We start from the raw sequence: 20,137 nt of genomic DNA, 5'->3' as shown, positions 1-20,137 counted from the left end.
CCAGATATGCATATCACTCATGATTGTAAATGTGTAGTGTAGTGGTAAATGATTTTTGTACCCAAAGTGGTGATTTTTAGGAGGAACGAACAACAAACAGGGAAATCAGAGTGTGAAAGTCCTATCATGCAAACATACAGTGCCCCAACTCACACACACATCAACTGTACTACTCACAACAAAGACACTAGCTGGGTATAACACAATTAATAACATGGTTATTGACAACAACAGAGGTGGCTTGTATTTGAAAACACATATTGTTGTTGTATTTTTTTAAAACCAGCAGTCAATATTAAATACACCAAACTAGAAAAGAATGTATATAAATGCATATAAAAATGTTATCACAACTGTTTAAATTAATAAAAATACCAGGTGTAATAAAAAAATAGGCAATCAACTCATAAAATAAGTGAGTACTAGCTGGTTTCCTGAGAGATTCAGTTGCCCTATAATAATACTAATAGCTGTCAAAATTGGGGAAAAATGAAAGAAAGAAAGGAGTGGGGGGAAAACGGACAAACATATTTCACCATGACACATAAATGTAACTGTAATCTACTTACTGATACCTAACCTACAAAAACCAACTCCTATGTAACTGACCACACTACTCACTCCAACACTCTTAATTAGAATAGTTGATTGTCTTAATCGGAGGCGTATTGCTGATGTGTTCTGGGTGCCATTTTAAAAAAAACGCTCCACTTGGGACTTTAAATGAATTTAACTTTTTCTGAGCAGGTTATAAATACATACTAACCTAAAGCCATTTTAATCTCAAAGCTGGCAGTTTTTCAGTTTAACCTTCACATGCTGAAAAAACAAAAAACACACAAACCATGTGTTGTATATAATTACTCGCCTATGTGTAACTTGTGAGAGAGGTGCTATAGTGCAACTCTCGAATCTCTAATCTACTTCAGTACTTGCAGTTCTCATCATGCCTGTAGTAACACCGATGGAATGCCAATGCATTAGAAAACTACACAACTAATATCATGTAAATAAAGGCAACATTGCACAACATAGCATTGTTAACTACTAAAATGGATGCATTTCTTATGCTTTTAAACCAAGTTACTATACGGCATCTTGCTACTGTCCAGCTTTCCACGCCCTTATTAAATTATATTAATACTGATTTGTTTTTTTTTTTCTCAGGTTAAACACAAACACCCTTGTTGTGCTGAATCAGAAGAAGCAAAACACGCAGAAGAAGTCGCTCTCAGGCAAAAACTACAAAGTTCTTTCTACAGGTAAACACATTTTAAAAGAAAAATAATTAAGGAAATGATAGAAAAAAGTTTTTTTCCCCACTGTGGACCTTTTCAAGACAGCTAACTCAGATGTAATAAAAGTCAGATATTATATTGTAATTTTGGGTTTTAAAACAACAATTCTTGTATTTTATCTCCTTAAACATGTTTTTTTTTTCTTTTTTTTTACAAGGATTGCATCTGATACTAAACACATGAACAAAAACTGCACCATTTGTTGACAAGTTACCCTAAACCCACTTCAGAATGGCTTGCAGAAGGTTTTGTGTTTGTCAGCAGTGCAGAATGACACTGGTTAGAATTAAAATAAAGTCAGCACAGCCGATAACACAAGATAAGGTTAGAACAGAAAACCTTGTTTCATCAATATAAAACACCAAATGTTTGTGTGTAAAGTGAATTTCCATGTCAAGTATTGTCACTTGTGAAATGTCCACAGGAAGTGATGAAATGACGCATTAGAGCAACAACAACAACAAAAAATAATCACCTGGAGCCGAGTAATCATTGCAGCTTGAAATCCAAAGATGGTCCACAACAAACAGAAATACAAACAATGAAAGGAGAACACAAACGTTAAGGCAACTAATCTGTAGGACATGGCTTTTAAAAGTAACGGAATAATAATAATAGATTTAGTTCACTTCTCATTCAGTGGAACGCAGCTCGCAAAGTACAATTACAATTGTCACTACTATGAACTTTTAGAAATGGCCATTATTGCAGTTTTCTTATATCCTACATCAGCATAAAATACTTCATTGAATTATTCACCTCACTGCACACTAAGATCTAAAGTTGGCTGTGATCCCACATATTGTACAACAAAGTTTAACAGAGGATTTTTTAATGCGGTTAAATCAAATTAAAGAAACATAACTCCCCTATTACCATGGTAAAATAACAGTTAGCGCAGGAGAGTATCAGTAAATTATATTCACCTAAACAAAGGTAAAAACCAATACTGGTGTTATCATGAAGATGCTGATCATCTGTTTTCTACAGTTCCCTCAGATTTGTTCATTTTTTTTTGTGCAATTATTGCAAAGGGAAAAAAACAACATATAAATGCAACATGGCCATTAAATAAATGTGTTCAATCCCCACTGAATACTAGCAGTAAGGGTTGGGTATCTTGAAGGGATGACTCACCAGTACTCATTACAAGTAGAATAATTGCTTATTTTCCCCCATCAAATGTCATCATGCCCTTAAATCTGCCAAATGGAACTCTATCAGGATCATGCTCTCCAATGGTCTAATATCACATGTTGTACTATTAACAAGATCAAGGCCTCAGTGACCTTCTTCATCCTAATTGGTACAACACCCTCCGACACCGAAGTCTCAGTCTTCACCCTATCGTGACAACATTAGTTTTCCCGGATTTGTTTGGGTTATTAGGGATTAATTTTCGAATGGTTAATAAGCTGATCACTTTCAGTACTGTCTCTTTTTTTTTAAGCAAAGCTGGCCTACAGTTTTTCTGACATATGAAACGACAACCTAAAATGTAAACACGTGATCAGTACTGCTACATTATTGCTAAAAAGCATCATGACATGAGTACATGGGTTATAATGTAAAGGCCTGTGAAATTGTTTGTAAAGAAATAAATAAAGAGAACAACCAGGATCAGCATGTTGCTTCTCAGTGCCCAACCTTACTGGCAGTACACTGCAGCAGGACTGCTGCCCGCTTCATCTGCACACCTCTGGGACAGCATGGGCGTTAATCCTGCGTCCACACCCAGCTGGTCAGTGTCGGCGTCAGCGTTTACTCACTGACACAGATGTGTTCATGCTTGTTCTTTGTCAGCTTTCCACAGCTGCTCCTTGACCTCCGTGGGCAGCGTGTTGAACAGGTCCTCTTCCACCACCAGGCCGGTTCTCTTCAGCTGTCGGCACTCTCCCAGCTCTACGGGCAGACACTCCATACGGTTTCCTCTCAGCTCTAGCTGTGTCAACGAGGTCAGCTCTCCAAAGCGTGACGGTAGAGACTGCAGGCAATTGTTCCCCAAGTTCAAAGTGCGAAGCTTCTTGCAGTGGAACAGCTCATTAGGCAGGGTTTCAATCTTTATTTCACAGGAATAGAGAGTGGAAAAGGAAGAAATTAGAATTTGCAGGTGCAACTTTTTGGTATGATCACCAAAGAAAACGAAATAATCAACAACAAAGAAAACAGTTATCTCGTATGTACTCACCCTGTTGGCTGTCACTGCTAGATACTGTAAATTCTGAAGGAAGCCAATGTCTACTGGAATATAGGTCAGGTTGTTATGGCTCAAGTCCAAGTAGCGGAGCTTGCGACAGTAAAACAACTGGCTGGGGATCTGCTCGATCTTGTTCCTGTTCAGGTAGAGCTTCTCCAGGTTGATCAGGGCGCCGATCTGCTTTGGAATGTAGGCAATCTGGTTGTACCAAAGCTTAAGGCAGACCAGCCGAGGGAGGTGCTGGAAACTCATGATCTCCTCAATGGTCTTCAGGTTGTTGTCCTTCAGATCGATCTCCTGCAAGTTGTGCAAGCTGAAGATCGAGTGTGGTATGCGTTCTAGATCGCAACGGATTAGCTCTAGTTCTGTCAGGTTCGCCATCTTCTTCAGGCTATTGACCACGATCAGCTTGGTGCCTTCATTATTTATTGAAAGCTTCTGGAGTTGCATGCCCACATCAGTCACGACTTGAGGTAGCTTGGTAAGATTGCTCTTCAGACGAAGAACTGTGAGCCTCTTGAGCTCTCGGAGCCCGTCGATGACAATGTAACGGTTGTTTTCAGCACTGAGGTTCCCCGTCAGATGAAGTTCACTGAGATTCTTCAAACTGTAGATCCACAGAGGAATTTCTTTTATGTCGGTGAACTTGATGTGCAGGGACTTCAAGTTCTCACGCAAAAAAGCCAAAGCTGGAGCTTCGATTTTGGCTGGAGTGTGATAAAGCCACATCTCTCGCAGGTTGACGAGCTGGGCGATGATCGGAGGGATGGTAACATCAGGGATTAGCTCCAGTTTAAGAACCTCCAACTCCATCAGATCAAACACTGTATCTGGAATGCCACTCAGCATGAAAAGGTGTAACTCCAACTTCTCCTGAGAGTTCTTAGTGATCCTCTGCCTGAGCTTGTCCAGTGTCCACTCATTGTTAAGGTTGAGCTGCCTCAGCTTATTCTCGCTCACCTCTGAGAGGAACACAGCAAAGCGTTTGGAGTACAGAGGGTCATACTGATCTATCATGTGCAACATGAATGCAAAGTCATTCTTCACATCAGGTATGTCACTGTAGCTGCTCTCCTCTCGTATCGATTCAAAAGAGTACTTCTTTAGAGAACGCCGGAGCATCCAGCAGAGCGTGTACATGCAGATCAAACCATACACCACCACTAAACTAATGTAAAAACAGGCTAAGATTTTAAAAAGTGTGGCCAGAGGGTGAGCACAACGGTACACGCTGTAACCGGTGAGGCTCTCTATATTTACAGAACAGTCAACACTGAATTTAATATCATGCACGTAATACCCCGTGTAGCAGATGATAAAAATAAACTTGATGACTTTGATAATAGTCTGACGGATGTACAGCTTATACACGATGTCTCCTTCTTCCACGTGTATACGAAACTTCTTCACTTTTTCGAACAGAGCTTTTGCCTGTTCACCTTCTTTCTTGTCCAAAACTCCTGTTTCTGTTCTATCTACAATGCCCTGCTCAAAGCGTGTCTTTGTCCTTTGGAGCATAGGAACACTCGCTTCAACATCCTCGCTTATTACCGACTCTTTGTGGTCCATTGAGCCGTTCATTTTCATTGGTTTTGGATCCCTTTCCTCAACCACCGTCTCTGATAGTGCCCTGGTTGTCCACGGAGAGTCAAAGCATTTCAGCAAAATGGATACAAAGTGCTCCAGTTTAGAGCTAGTCCGAGGAAACTTAAACCAAAAGTTGCTGCAAGCTAAAAAAATAAGGGTGTGGAGTAATACTAGGTAGGGGAAATACTTGGCAAACCAGTGCAGTCTGTTTTCATAGCACACAGCATCAACATAGTTGTACTGGTGGCGGTCCAGATCATACTGGATCCCTTTGGGCTCCAGGTACAACGATGTGGAGAAAGCGGTACTAAAATTCTTCTTGCAGGTCTCATTGACCACCCATTTGCAGGGCAAGCAGATCATCTTGTCCTGTGTGACCTGCAGCGTCCCTCCAAACACAGAAATCATGAGCATAACAATGGAGATGTAGTCGGTGAACACGTCCCACCATGGCTTCAGGATGCGGTACGCTGGCTGTGTGTCCACAAAGTACCGCAGCTCGGTGATGGGGATCATGGTTTTTCTAGGATTAAAACATGTAAGAGAATTATTACTCTGTACAGAGATATATTAAATTCAATAGCATTGTTAAACATAAAAAACCGTGCTGAATTCCAACCCCACAACACAATACCAAGTCTGTAAATCAATACATCACTAACTAGCAAGCTCATACATCAGAACAGCACAGATGCTTAATTTGAAGGCTGCCAGCAGTAAAGAAACACAGACGGTGACAAAGAATTTCCTGTTTGACATTACTGAGAAAGGCACCATGTTATTGATTTAACTATTGTTAAGCAGGGGTAATTAATCTTGCTTCCAGAAGAACTCATAATAATAATGGACACGGCATTTCAAATGTTTTGGACAAATGGCAACCAGATACGGATTAGGGTTGGGCAATATTGGCAAAAAAATTAATCACGAGTAATTGTGGCATTTAGCCGATAATGATTAATTGATGACAATTGCACTGACATGTTTTTGACTCTAAATCACCACATTGTTCTAAAATGATACTGACAAATCATCAGTCAAGTTAACTACTTCATTCTAACAGCCTCAGCTGATGATGTGATTAGTGATTAGTCACCAACCAGCCATGTTTGAAATATGTATTGATAACAGATGCACAAACTGCTTCAAAATAATAATGAAGCAAACATTTAAAGTAGCTTTGTCCTTCAAATTATCTTAAGGTCACAGAGGAGTGCATATCAACATTAAAACTAGAAAAGCATTTCCTGAGGAAAATGCAATTTTGATTGCTGCAGCTGAAGCGTTGCTTTGAATGCTGATGTGAAGGATTGCTTCTGAATTGCTGGAGAATCTGCAATCTGAATTTAATTTGCTGAAACACGGTTAAGAATTTAAAAAGATGAAGCTCCTATTTTTGAAAAGTAGAAAATGTTTGAATATTAAGGAAGATATGAAAAAGAAACAACTGAAGACAAGAACAGTATGAAGTCACTGACCTTAAAGAATAGCCTGTGAATATACCATATGAAAGGTCTGAGGCTGGAATAATACCATAGGATTATAAGAAGCACACGCTGTGTGATTTGAATGTGGAAAAGTAGTATACAGCTGAAGGATGATCAATGTGACAGATATATTGCTTAAAGTGTGATAAAGACTACAAATATGGCTGCTTTGTATGCTTCTTGTGTGTCAGCCTGTCACCACGGTAACAGCCCTGCCTACCTAAGTTGGACACACAGCTAACTGTTAAACTCCTTTTATATTTTTTTGCAGCAATCAAACTAATTAAACAGGACAAATACGTTCAGAAAAGTCACATCCGTGATTATTTCAAGTCAAAAAAAACGTGTCTGTGCAAATGAACCTGTGACTGGAATATGTCCCACACTAGTGCATGTTTCACTCATACTGGAGAACAGCAGCAGAAAGAACATTACAAACAAACTGGACAATTCCACATTTAAATGTGTGTCTGTGCAAATCAACCTGTTATGTTCTTCCAACGCTTAGTTTGGTGGTAAGGAGCACGATGACTAAACGTATCGCGGATTCTCGGCTGAGTGGAATTCTTTCCAATATCTGCTGGAGGAGACTTCGCTGTTGTAATGTTTTCCTTTCTTGCTGTGGAGTCCGTAAATAAAGATCGGGAGGCAGCTTCTCCAGTCGGAATTCATTCTTTTAATAACAAAAAACATCCAGTTACTATGGCAACAACCAACGCTCCACGCTTCACACCTAATGCATGTCACATATGCATGCGCGGCACTATATGCTACAGCTGTAGCCGGCATTGTGGCCTTGTTGTGCTTTCTTCGGCTTTCTTCATACTTATAGTATCAGACGTTGAACTTCTGTTAGGAACGTGCTGCTCCGCATCATTTAACTGAACACCACTGCCTTCCGCCATTATTGTTATTGCGGGCTCACATCTGCACGCTTGCGGGTGATGGTGAGAGTACATCGCACACAAAAATGCGTCATCATGACGAGGCACTAAGTGGCAAATATTAATCTGTGACAGGTTTTCTGACGATTAATTGCACACGATACGATTTTGCACAAGCCTAAGTCAAGTTACCTGCCTTTCAGATTTACTCTGCCTTAGATTCAGATGAAGATTTAACAGACTGTTTCTAAGAAGTAAATAGAAAACAAGACTGACAGCATACAGGCAAAGCGAGAGGTAAGTGTGTGTGTGCAGAGTATAAACATTATAAACAAACCAATTAAGATAAACATTAGTTCACCATGGCATAATCAAGAAAAAAAATTGTCTGCTTCTCATCAACAGACTAATCAGCAAGGACAGACACCTTTATATTCTGATGCTGATTGTTACACTCACTTATTTCAAGAGCTTAAAAATCAATGAACAAAGCTGTATTTAAAAAAAAAATGCATCCATCTGTTTGTACGGCATTACATTTCAAATCACACTTTTCTTTCTGGTTATTTATCTACAAAACTATATTATAAATTATAAAAAAAAGTAGTAACAAAAGTTTTATGTCTACTGCTAGCAAGTGAAGTCTTTAACGTATTTATTTAACCAGACATGCAAAAAGCAATAGGCTGTATAGATACTTCTTCTAGCTATTGAAATGAATTACTCAAAAATTAAAGTGGTAGATAAAAATGCTCTTAATGTCTTTCATTAACTAGGGTACTTACAGCACAAACTCCCCATATATAAACAGGCGAAGAGCGATCCTCACTTCTGCTTTTTTTTAATCAGAGCCAGTTAAAGCCCTCTAAATCAACCTCCTGCCTTGTGCGAGTGTGACACACCCTGCATGCAAACTTGAGAAGTCACCCTTCTAAAGATGATGTTCCGTTTTGGCTTGTTTAACCCAAACAACACGACCGCCAGCGGAGCCACCTTGCTCCCCTGCTCTCTATTCTTAGCCATTTCCGTTAATAATACCCAGAGTATTGTCTGTGGGGGCCTTGAGAAGCACCTCCCTCGACCTTCAGGAGGAGATCCTGTTTATCTTATAGAAGCTGCTGTCTCCAGCTAGTGTCTCATTGGAATACTTCAGCGTCACCTTTTGCACCCCTGCCACCCCCCCCCCCTTCAAAAAACACAAACAACAAAAATTAACTGCTGGCATTCACCACAGCTTGTACTTTGTCAGGAAGACGAGAAGTTGAGACGCCCAGTCTGATCCTTGGCCATAAAAGTATATTTACATTGGCTGCAGTTCAGATCAACTGTCACACACCTAGCAACTGCACCAACAGTACAGTCTGAATGGATGGAAGGATGGGTGATGTAGCAGTAGCATGTTGCATCCTTAATATTTAATACTCACCAGTTTGGAGGTGTTATCTGTGCTCCAGTGTTTGATGATGTCCCTGGTGGACCAGCCACTTTGTGTGTATCCCAAACTCGTAATGAACCATTGCTCCTCTCATCGCCATGCAGTTTTAACAGATCTGGAAAACACATAGATACTGTTTGCTATCTTAACAAGAAAGTTACCTTTATTCTTATATAAGTTCTATTTCAACAATAACACATCGCTCCTAAACAACCCTGATGATTGTTTGACGCAATATGTCAAATAAAATCTCTATTTTAAGATACAAGTGTTATTCAGATGGTCGCACCGACTGTCAATCAGCCACTGCCCGTATTAGCATGGGATGCCTTTGTCATCCAGCTAAGCATCCGAGCAAGCTACTCAAAGTTGACCCGCGACGTTTATTTCTGTATATCGCTAAATAAAATGACACGCTACGTTTGACAGACTACACACCGGTGTCTAACAACACGCTAGGCCACTTCTCATTATACTGCATAAACTAGAATATTGATGTAAAAGCAGAGCTACGCCGCTATTAGCTAGTGAGCTAGCTACATGTTGTCCATTGACATTTTTTCTGACATTGGAAGTTTGCATCTAGCAAATGCTGCACTTATTACGGCCAGTGGTGCAATGTGAACAAGCCACGATACTACCGGGATGTCCAACTTACTTCGTAAGGTGTGCTGCGTTCAAACCTGAAGCTACGTTAATATCAACAGTAGTAAACAAACTGTGTTAGCTATTGCTAGCAGGCGAGCTAGCTAGCGGTTGTTTTTCCAGCACCATCGAGACAGCGCTTCTTCTTCTTCTTCTTCTTGCACAGCCACACCGAGCGGTGGCAGTGTGGTGCATTATGGGAACGTAGAAGAAGAAGAAGTGAGTGCTTCTTCTTCTACTTCTTCCGTTGCTTTTCCGGAAAGGAGCTGTTCATGTTTTGACACTTTTACCTTTTGATAAACTGCGCAACAGCAGATTTTTATATTCAGAAATGTTTTGCGTGAACTCTTTGCGGATTGTGTGCTCTTCCCGGGCTGCTGTGCATCCACGCTGGTTGACGACGAACCGCCTGTGTGTCTCTAAAGCTGTTACATGTATGTCTACCAGCTGTCATAACAAGGACACATGGGACAGTAAAACAAACTTCAGAGGACAGGAAAGAGAACTCTTTAACTACACTAAACAAGTGTCCACAACTAGGAAGTGTTCTACAAGCCAGGTTAAGCTGAACTGCTGGAACTGTAAGCAGCTCCTGGAGAGAACACCTACATTCTTCTGCATGTCCTGTAATGTAGTCCAGCCCCCTGAAGAAAGCACATCTTTTTTCAAGCTCATGGACTGGTGAGTATATTTCATCCCATTAACAGATCCCATTTTAGTGCATAAACATGTTCATGGTGTCCTGTGTTGTCCTTTTTTCCCCAGTGACCACACATTCACAGTGGACACACAGAAGCTGCAGAAAAGATACTTGCAGCTGCAGCGGTCTCTGCATCCGGACAACTTCAGCCAGAAATCAGCGGTAGGCACGGGGATGGGAAGGGGAGGTCAGCAGCGTGAGTCACTGGACTCCTTCCTATCTATTATATAGTCGACAGGAAAGTGGGTCTGTCCCTTTGTCCCTGTTAGAGTGCATTTTTTTGTTTTGTTAGTATGATTCATTATATTTTAATCCGAGGGAATACGTCTGGGCAGGCACACTAAGAAAGATAAGGTTGTTAAAAGACACTGACAAATTAGGGCACGGAAGGAAGCACAAACTAAATAGTTGGGGAGATTAAAAAGTTCTTTTTTATTTATTTTTTTTAAAGAAACTGAATACCAGAGGGAAATACACCCGACTGCAGTAAGCTTCAGGAGCTAGTTCACCTAAAGCCTCTGATAGTGTTGGTAATTACATTTGCTTGTTCTACCTATGGCATTGTTTAGATGTCTAGTGGGGAAAAAACTGAGTATTGAAAAGAAAGTGGAATAAATAGCATCATTTAAAAAAAATGAGAATATGTAAATAAAGACTGACTTTGTACATTTGTGTCTGCTTTAATAAATGCATGTTATTAACTGATTTAAAGCAGAAAAGATTTGACTTTAAAGCCTTTTTGGATAGATGATACAGAATACCTGTTTTCACTAAAAAACAGAGGAAAAAAAACCCTTAAAAATCTCCCAGAAACTGCACTATATAAACCCAAAATATCCATTTCTATCATGACATACGCTAGCGTTCAAAAGTTTGGGGTCACTCGGAAATGTCTTTATTTTTTCAAATGAACATTAATGAACATTAATATAACATTAAGCTAATCAGACAAACAGTCTAGACATTGTTAATGTGGTAAATGACTGTTCTAGTTAGAAGTATAAAGACTATACTGGACTGTCCCTCTCACCCGCTCCACACCGTGCTGACCAGCTACAGGAGCTCGTTCAGCAACAGACTCCGACTCCCACAATGCACCACTGAGTTGACACAGGAAGTCATTCCTGCCTTTCTCAGTCAAACTACTGAACTCTGAACTGTAACAGACACTCAGACACTGTACATTCATGTTTATGCTCTTTACTATGTAAAGGTTTTTATACAGTAGTAAATATGTTCTTTAGATACAACTCAGGGATTTAAATGCTATCTAGGTATTTAGATATTTATTATATATTTCAATTTATCTTTGATTTCTATTTGTCTGTAACAAAAAAGAATTTCCCCTCGGGGATAAATAAAGTAATTCTGATTCTGAAAAGGCTGATTTTTAATGGAATATATACAAAGGTATACAGAGACCCATTTCCAACCATCACTCCTGTGTTCTAATGCTACATTGTGTTAGCTAATCGTGTTAAAGAGGCTAATTGATGATTAGAAAACTCCTGTGAAATGATGTTAGCACAGCTGAACTGTTATGCTGATCAGAGAAGCTGTAGAACTGGCCTGGTGACTCCAAACCTTTGAACGGTAGTGTACGTCTCAGTGTCTCAGTGTCTTCACTTTCACACATTATACAAAGTTAGATTTTGCCATTAAAAATATAATGTACTAAAGCTTCATCAGGTAACTTTGCATGTCAATACCTCTGACAGAAAACAGAAACTGTTAATGAAGTGTGATAGTGGCAGTCAAGCTGTGAACACGGTGGGGTAACGTCATCTGTTGCTTTGACATGTGAGAGACATGTACCACAGACATGTTATAACATACAGCATCAGTTGCAACACATCATTTAGGAAAGATGGAGGCTGTATTTAAAGCTGCAGTATGGGACATGTTGTAGATATGACCAATGACTGCACGTTGTAATGTTATTTTTCCATCGTATAGCTCTTCGTTTGAATTCTCTCTTTATCCTCTGTTTATGTTGTAAAATAAATTCATCCCACAGCGCAGGTGATGAGCCAATAAGAAAGTTAGGCCTATATTTTACATAAAGATTTCAACCGGTGAAGCTTTCACAGAAAGAAATGAGACTTGTCCCAGTGCATCTGAAGTTGAATGCATTGATAGGTTATTTTACAATGTGGTAAATTTTTCCATTATCCAGTTTTCCCCCTTGTTGATCGTTAAGAAAAATGCACAGCAGTTCAGAAGGAGAAGCATTATGAATACAGAATGGGGGAGGAGGTGTGTTTCTTTTGCAGCGACTGTAATTTATTCTGCACGCTCAGGTGGAAAAGCACGATGCAGAGTGTTGTCATCTTATGAAACTCATATTCAGCAGAATGTGTGAGAGGAGAGGTTGCCTAAATGTTTTCTTCACACAAAACCCGTCCAATATGAGACTGATTCTGTTTTATTTATCACCACCTCTGGCCATTTTCTCTTAATTAAACATCTAGCAGCCTCAGGGGTCTTCATCATATATAGAAAACTCATTACTTATACAAGACTACAAGGCAGCCATCTACTGCATTGGTTGTTATTACAGCAACAGCTTCACACGACAGGCCCATGGGCTGGAGCTGGAGACTATTGATTTTCACAGGAGCTGACAAACCTGATAGCTGCGAAATATAGTGGGATCTGCCAAGCATTACCAAGATATTTTCCTCGCCGTCTTTTTTTTTTTTTCCCACATGTCTGTCGTGTCAAACTTACACCTGGTTCTTTTGAAAGGTCCCAAACTGCTAGACTACAAAAGAGTAGCTGTATGTCATACACCTAATTGTCAGTATTACCAATGGTTTGGTGTTTTAGAAATTGACAGTGGTATAGATTGGGGGTGTGAAATTGCTCAGATTCCCTTCTGTTATAGTTTGATGTCAAACTGTGGATGCTGTGAGTGTTACAGATATGTAGTCAGAAAACACAACAATACAGATTTCTCTTCCAATAGATGACTGTGGGCTGAACCTGACATTATTCCAAGTAAAGTTAACAGAACCCTGTCTTTGCAGAAAGAACAGGAGTATTCAGAAAGCCAGTCGGCTCTCGTGAACAAAGCATACAATACTCTGCTTAAGCCTTTGAGTAGAGGTCTGTATATGGTGAGTTATTTTTTCTAAATTTTCATAACTGCAATCTGTGTTTGTCTGATTGCTTCAGCATGGCAGTCAGAGGTAATGACTGACATGTATGTTTCAGCTGGAGCTAGAGGGCATGCGCATTGAAGAAGGCACCGACCCTGGAGCTGATTCAGACTTCTTGATGGAGCTGATGGAGATCAATGAAGCTCTGGATGAAGCACAGACGGCAGAAGCAGCCGAAAGGATCGGCCAAGACACAAAAGGTAAATAAAAAGGTAGATTTATTAAGTGAAGCACTGAGTGAGGAAGAAGGGGTGTCGCAGCTTGGCTTATAAATAGGTTAATATTGGCTGAAAAATACAAAAACTTTTAAGGAACATGCAAAAAAAAACTGTCTGAGCTCTTGTAGCTGAGTATGGATGACAAGCGTGGTAACAATAAATAGCTAAATACATTTTCAATATACATTATATGACAGCTGTGTGTGTGATAATATATATAAAGAATATGAGCAAATGAAAGGATCCAGCATCCGTCAGGCTCTCACATGAAACACAGTCCTTTCAGCCGGTGGATGTGATGAGTTCGACTTGCAAAGATCAAACAATCTGAGAAACGAGCACCGCTGTCTGACCTGCTCTAAGCCTGAGACATGCTTGGTTTTAAAATTTAAGATTTCATGTTCATGTTGATCTGACCAAAAAAAAAAGAAAGAAAAAATACCTGTGGTAACCATGGAAACATCAAGTGCAGTATAACACTACAGGCAGCACTCCTCCAGGGGCTACTCTGTCAGAAATACGACAGAAGAGAAGCTGCTGTGCCCATTTACAGTGCAGCCAAACAAAGCAGCCTCCAGGAGATGCACGTGTGGACAGTCTGAATTAAAGGATGTGAGTGGCACAATGTATGAATGGGTAATTGCAAACCGTATTTGCCATGATTTAGTAATAAAAATGGGATATGATTCCATGAAAAGCTTTTTTTTAAGGATGCTTACAGGCTACCTAACAAAACATGAGTGGAGTTTCATCCCTGCCTTTACCTGTTCATGTCTTGTTTTGTAAAATGTTTCAGTGTAGCCTCGTGCTGCACGGTGCACACCTCACAGTATGTCTCTTTACTTCAAATCATGCTGCTACTCTGCAGAGGCGAGTGTGCTGTTGAGTTTTGAGGCATAATAATAAATAAAAAAGCACCATATGTGCTTTGTCTTGTTAACACATGCAGAACTGGAACTTGTCTTCTTCTTTCTCACCTGCAGGAAAGCTGGCAGACCTGACAGAGCAGATAGACACTACCCTTCGTAAAGGTATCACACTCGGATGTTTTTATGCACTGAGAAGCTGTCTGTTCCTCCCACTCATTCCTTTTTTTGTTTTGTAATTTATGCTGAAGCTTCCCTTTTAAGTCACAGAGTGAGTCATTGATTGTGTTCTTCTTTTCTTTTCTTCTGTTTTTTTTTTTTTTTTTTTTTTTTAATTATTAGGAGAGCTCGAAGCTGCCAAAGCGCTACTGGTGCAAATGAAATACTATGCAAACATTGAAGAGAAAGTGAAGGAAAAACTTTCTGAATTCATGTAATTCTCCAACATTTTGTCACTTTATTTAATATTTGATTAAAACTGTGTAAATACGTGGCTTTAATTGGATGCATAGGGTCTCTAATGATGTCACGAGCCTAATCCTATCCACCTGTAGCTAATGTGTCATTAAATATGACAGAGGTCTATAATCGGCTCTGATTAAAGTGCTGCTCAGAGTGTTTATATGATTATCCTGCCTATCGGTTCAGCATTTTGTCATGTGAGGCTTCCACACACACACACACACACACACACACACAGGCAGGCAGGCAGGCAGGCTCAGTTCCTCGGGTTACCTTTAGGTGGAGACATAACACCTCGACAATCATCATGCGGAGGAGGCATTACATGTCATACAAACCAGATATGAGACCATAAGGATATCCTGAATTGAGCTAGACAACCTATTGAATTATTAATGGTGGCTTCATGTGTAGCATTAATGCTATGATAATCAGGAAGACCCCGAATGAATGGTGATGACTCGATGAGCCAAAGATCTGTGATCTCTGTCATTTATAGCTCATAAATTGATGCACATTAACCCTGTATGCCTGTGCCTGCAGCACGCTGATAGATGCATCAGGTTATAAATTCATCCACCTCATTTTCATTTTAAAAAAGAAGAAAAGATACCATAAAGGGAAATTGTCAGAAGATGTAATTACTTATCAAATTGCTGCTCAAATTGCGTCAAGGCTTTTTATCCAAGAAACGGATAGAGGTGTAACTGCCCTGAAATATGGAGGGAATCACTTAATCTGATCACAAAAAATGAACCGCCAGATCGCATATCATATGAATAATGACATTTATGACGCATTAGAAACACACAGTGAGCCATTGTGTGTGTGTGTGTGTTAGTGGCTTTACACACTGACACTGGAACATCCCACTGTAACGCATTGTGACTGGATGTTTATTAAGCCTGGAATAACAATGTCATATGTCTGAGGCTGTTTGGCTTTTTCACTACGGAGAAGCAGTTTCCTTAATACACATGGATAGACAGTGAATTAAATGCTGCTTCTCTCACCACAAGGAGACTTAACAGGCCTATTTATTATTCATGCTGTAATCGGAAGGCATCTACGGTGCCTTTAAATTAATGAGAAAATGTGATCAACCGACAGAGAGGCCACCGCCGTCTCCCACAACTCTTTGAAATTGAGTTCGAAAGAGACGGAAGAGGAGGAAAAAGTCGGTACAGCCGAGCTGTGAAATTGACTTGGATGGAAAAGCTTGGCAGAAGACGTAGGTACATGTGATCACCACCGTGCAGTTTGTGGAATGGGCTGTGTCAGCGTCGGGCACAATTAACCGCTGCAGTTTACTGGTAACGGTGCACAGGGTTAATACAAATGTTCTATACAGGTCTACGTGAGCCAGGAAACGGGTCCCCCTGTCCCAATGGTCACATTATATTGATTGATTGATCATTTACAATCAGTCAATATTCCAAACAATCACAATGAAAAACAGACTGGCAGCTCGCTAAAGTTTTTTATTTCCATTTACTTTTGGTTATATTGTGAATATTGTGAGACAAAAGCCAATTTATTTACCTCAAGGGTTTATGCTAAGCTACGCTAACCATCCACCGGCCTCAGCTTAAAGTGTATTAGTACATATATGTTTTTTTAGTCTAATGTAAAACAGAAGCCAAGAAAGCAAATATGCATTTAATAAGAGCTTTAATACCTGAATACATCCTCTGTAATTGTCTATAGATGATAAATATTTAATATTTCAGCTTTATACTTCCATGAATCTTCATTTTATATGTGTGCATACTGATAGCAGCACCTACAGGCCTGTGAAACGTCTAATTAATCTCTGTAATTTAAAACAATTTCACCGGCATTAACGGTTTAAATAAGCCTTCGACAACGTGACTGAGAGTCAACGTCATAATTGCAGTATTAATCATCTCCGTGTGACCTTAACATAAATATCATAACAAGATTAATGTGTTCTCGTGACCCATGTCTTAATCATAATGTTCTCATAATCACATCAAGACTTAAATGTTGGTGGGCCGCTGAAACATAGCCGCAGCGCTCCTAATGGAAAAAGAAAAGCCTTGTTACAGGATCTTTGACATACAATGAGGGAGCACAGACAGCCGGGGTTTCGTATAGACTTTCATCCCCAGATGCACACAGTAGCCAGTGAAAGGTGTGACTGACATAGTAGAGGATGACTCACTGGAGCTGCGCGCTTTCCCACCTCACAGCCGTGCTGCAGTCTTTATGATCCTCGCCCTTCTGCTCGGCTTCTCTGTGAGTCAGTCGCTGAGTGTCAGTCCCATCTTCCCACAGACGTCTCGAGCCTGCTGCGTGCACTTGTGTCTCTCCAGGTAGTAATGCCATTATAATCTACTGCTATTAGGCCTTCTTCCCACCCATAATCTATGTTTTTGTGTTATTTCCCTCAGCTGTTTACCAAGATATGTCTTCATATTCCTTCTGATACACAGAAACCATGACAAAGGATCAAATGTGGTATCCATATTTAAAACAACAGCTGTTTTTTGTTTGTTGACATTGTCTGCGTCGGCCTAAACCATCAGTAAATCCAAGCCTGGGCAAAGCGGTGGAGCGTGAGGGAGGCTGAGGTTGGAAGGCAGTGAAAGCAGGAAGTGAGTTGGTACCTCAGTGTTGTTCAAAATCTAAGCTATGCAAAGGTATTAATATATTTCAATATTAAATTGTTCACCTGTCACCTGCAAACTGACCCACCTTTAAGAACTGATGTCTGGAGGCCATGAGCAGAACTGCAGTTTTTGCTCTTCTTCATAGGCGTTATTTCTCAGCCTTGAAGAATTACTATTTTCTTTGGCTTTGTCATATAGTTAGCACTAATGCATATTAATGTTAGAGAACCAGTGTGAAGTTTTTGAATTTTGTTAAAAGGGCCCAGTCCGCAAGAAGATGATCAAAAGTGTCTGCCACACCAGACAATACAAACAACATGCTCCTCTCCTCCATCATCCTGCATAGTTCACCACATTGGGAGTTGGAGTTAGCTGAGAGGTGGTCGTAGCTATGATATACAGTGAGTTATGGTGTTGGCACTTGGCAGCTTTTTGCTTTTTCCTTTTTTGGTTAGCAAGAGTTGCGATGAGTCAAACACATAATCCGTATGTTAAACATGAATTTGTAATAGATAATGTGATAACATCTGTTAAATTGGAGCCCATCCTCCCTGGGAAAACGTAACATGAAGTCGATTTTTCAGTCCTTGAAAATGGCCGCATCAATCATGTCATGAATTTGTGTGTTTTAAGATGATCTTTGCCGAACCCCTTTCCCTGTTTTTGATGCCTAGCCTTAACCAGGAGCGATTAAGGGCAATACCAAAGCTTAAAAGCAGGTGAAAACAAAACCACTTGCAGAACTCGAACCTTGGACTGTTGGGTGAAAGTCTTCTGTACTGCATGTACCCCCCACTGTCACAAACCTGCTTTCTGACAAACTTTCGTGGCGGCATCAGTCACATGATCTGATGAGGGTTGGGGATATGTCCATATGTTCCATAGGCATGAACGTAACCATGTGCTGTCTCTGGTGGATGTATTATTGATGAAATGAGGTTTTTTTTTTACATTGAGGACGTGTTGATAGAACATTCTGAGGAAGGAAGAAAAGCTGGCAGCATAATACAAAGGATGATACAAAGTAGATTGTCTCATCACTTATCTTTAACTTGAACAAGAAATCAGTTCATTAAAACTTTGGGTGTAATATCTCAAGCACACTCCACATCGCATTTCCCCATTGAGCGTAATTAGAAGTCAAATCGGAACACACTTTGACGTTAACTGCCTTTCTTCTCAGCTACATGTTAGCGGGGAGAATTCCCAGAGGTGCGAGCCGTGCTGTGGCAGACTATAAGCTTTTGATATGGGCCCTGCTGAGAGAATCTGGAGGAATTCTCTTCTCTGCTCAGCAATATGAGGAGAAAAAGGCCCACACATTCAGACACTGCTTGTTTGTGCACACATGCTTGTATGTCTAAATCCCTTTGACTTCTAAGAAAGGGTGTATGCAGCTGTCAAGTAATCCCCTTATCCATTGCTGTTTCCAAGAACCTCTTGTCACATACGCTCCTCTAAATGATATTGGGTTTGATCTGGAACATTGCACCAATCAAATACACTTGCTGCGTGTCTCGTAGCCCACATCAGGATGTATATGTGTGCTGCTGCCCCTGTTTTAATGCTTTCTAGATGTGAATATGTTCTATATTATAGTATATTTTCTAGTAATTGGGTCGCTGCTTTCCCCCAGCTCAAACTCTCTCAGCTGACTTTAAGCATGGAAAGGTGTTGAAGCAGATTTCAGCACTTGTGCAGGAAACTCAGCCAGTCTTGATATCCTATATGCTGCAGTTTCCTGCAGATGGAGGTGTAGCTATGCGAAAAAAAAGGAAAGTCTGGGGGAAAAAAGACGGAACTACAAAGTCAAATAATCCAATAAAAACAAATATCAAATCTCTGTAATGTTTACAACATTCTCCCAGCTCAGAGGAGTGTAATCTCCAAGGGAAAGGCAGAGTCCACTTTTAATTAAACATCTGTGAAGCAGCAGGCTGTGGGTGGATCTGCGAGTTTAGAAGTTTTTTTTATTTTATTTTTTTTGTGGCGCTCGCCTGTCCCATTGCAACACCAGGAGATATTGCTTCAAACAGCTCCTTTGTGGTTCTTGAGTTTTGGAAATCCTTTGAAGGAGAAGAACCAGGGTTTTAAAACAAGGTGTATGCATCTGGAAACGGCGATCAGCCATTCACTTTCAGCTGAGCGGAGTTCAAACCACTTGCCTCTGGTGAGATGGCCCTCCCCACCTTATCTCCTACACTGAGCTGCACAGATACTCCCCACTGCCTATCTCACAGCAATCACATTGTCCTCGGCTGAAATCTGGCCTGTTCATTCCTCATTTCATCTGAATACCTGAGACAGCGTTGTGTTGTCAGTGCCTAATCATGTTCTGAAGTGGCTACTCCCTGTAGGTGCAGCTTCTTCTCTGCACAACAGACTGTGTTGCTGTGGATGCAGCTTGGATCACTCTGGAGGGCTGTATCCAGTCCTCTAAACAAAGTGTGGCTGCTTTCATAATCTAAGGGGCAAATAACAGCAGAAACGTCATCAGAAAAGCATTCAAGTTTGGATTAATACTAAAGACAAGAGAAGAGAAGGGTCTTTATGTCAAAGCATTC

At 40.3% G+C, this 20,137-nt stretch overlaps 2 protein-coding genes across 2 annotated transcripts; one reads left to right on the top strand and one right to left on the bottom strand.

Annotated features, from left to right (window-relative positions):
• Positions 1–48: 48 nt before the first annotated feature.
• Positions 49–9,716, bottom strand: LOC114441106 (volume-regulated anion channel subunit LRRC8A-like). The gene is made up of 4 exons (XM_028413886.1): positions 9,547–9,716; positions 8,880–9,003; positions 3,487–5,605; positions 49–3,357 (listed from the first exon to the last, which is right to left on the bottom strand). The coding sequence occupies exons 3-4, from the start codon at positions 5,596–5,598 to the stop codon at positions 3,082–3,084; spliced, it is 2,388 nt and encodes a 795-aa protein (XP_028269687.1). The 5' UTR covers positions 5,599–5,605; positions 8,880–9,003; positions 9,547–9,716; the 3' UTR covers positions 49–3,081.
• A 2-nt stretch (positions 9,717–9,718) lies between these two features.
• Positions 9,719–16,567, top strand: hscb (HscB mitochondrial iron-sulfur cluster cochaperone). The gene is made up of 6 exons (XM_028413887.1): positions 9,719–10,214; positions 10,299–10,395; positions 13,263–13,352; positions 13,450–13,594; positions 14,596–14,643; positions 14,821–16,567. The coding sequence occupies exons 1-6, from the start codon at positions 9,865–9,867 to the stop codon at positions 14,913–14,915; spliced, it is 825 nt and encodes a 274-aa protein (XP_028269688.1). The 5' UTR covers positions 9,719–9,864; the 3' UTR covers positions 14,916–16,567.
• The last annotated feature ends 3,570 nt before the right edge of the window (positions 16,568–20,137 follow it).

The sequence above is a fragment of the Parambassis ranga genome, chromosome 9 (genome assembly GCF_900634625.1).
Source record: "Parambassis ranga chromosome 9, fParRan2.1, whole genome shotgun sequence".
Lineage (NCBI taxonomy): Eukaryota > Metazoa > Chordata > Actinopteri > Ambassidae > Parambassis > Parambassis ranga.
This window is presented reverse-complemented; position numbering and strand designations above follow the sequence as displayed.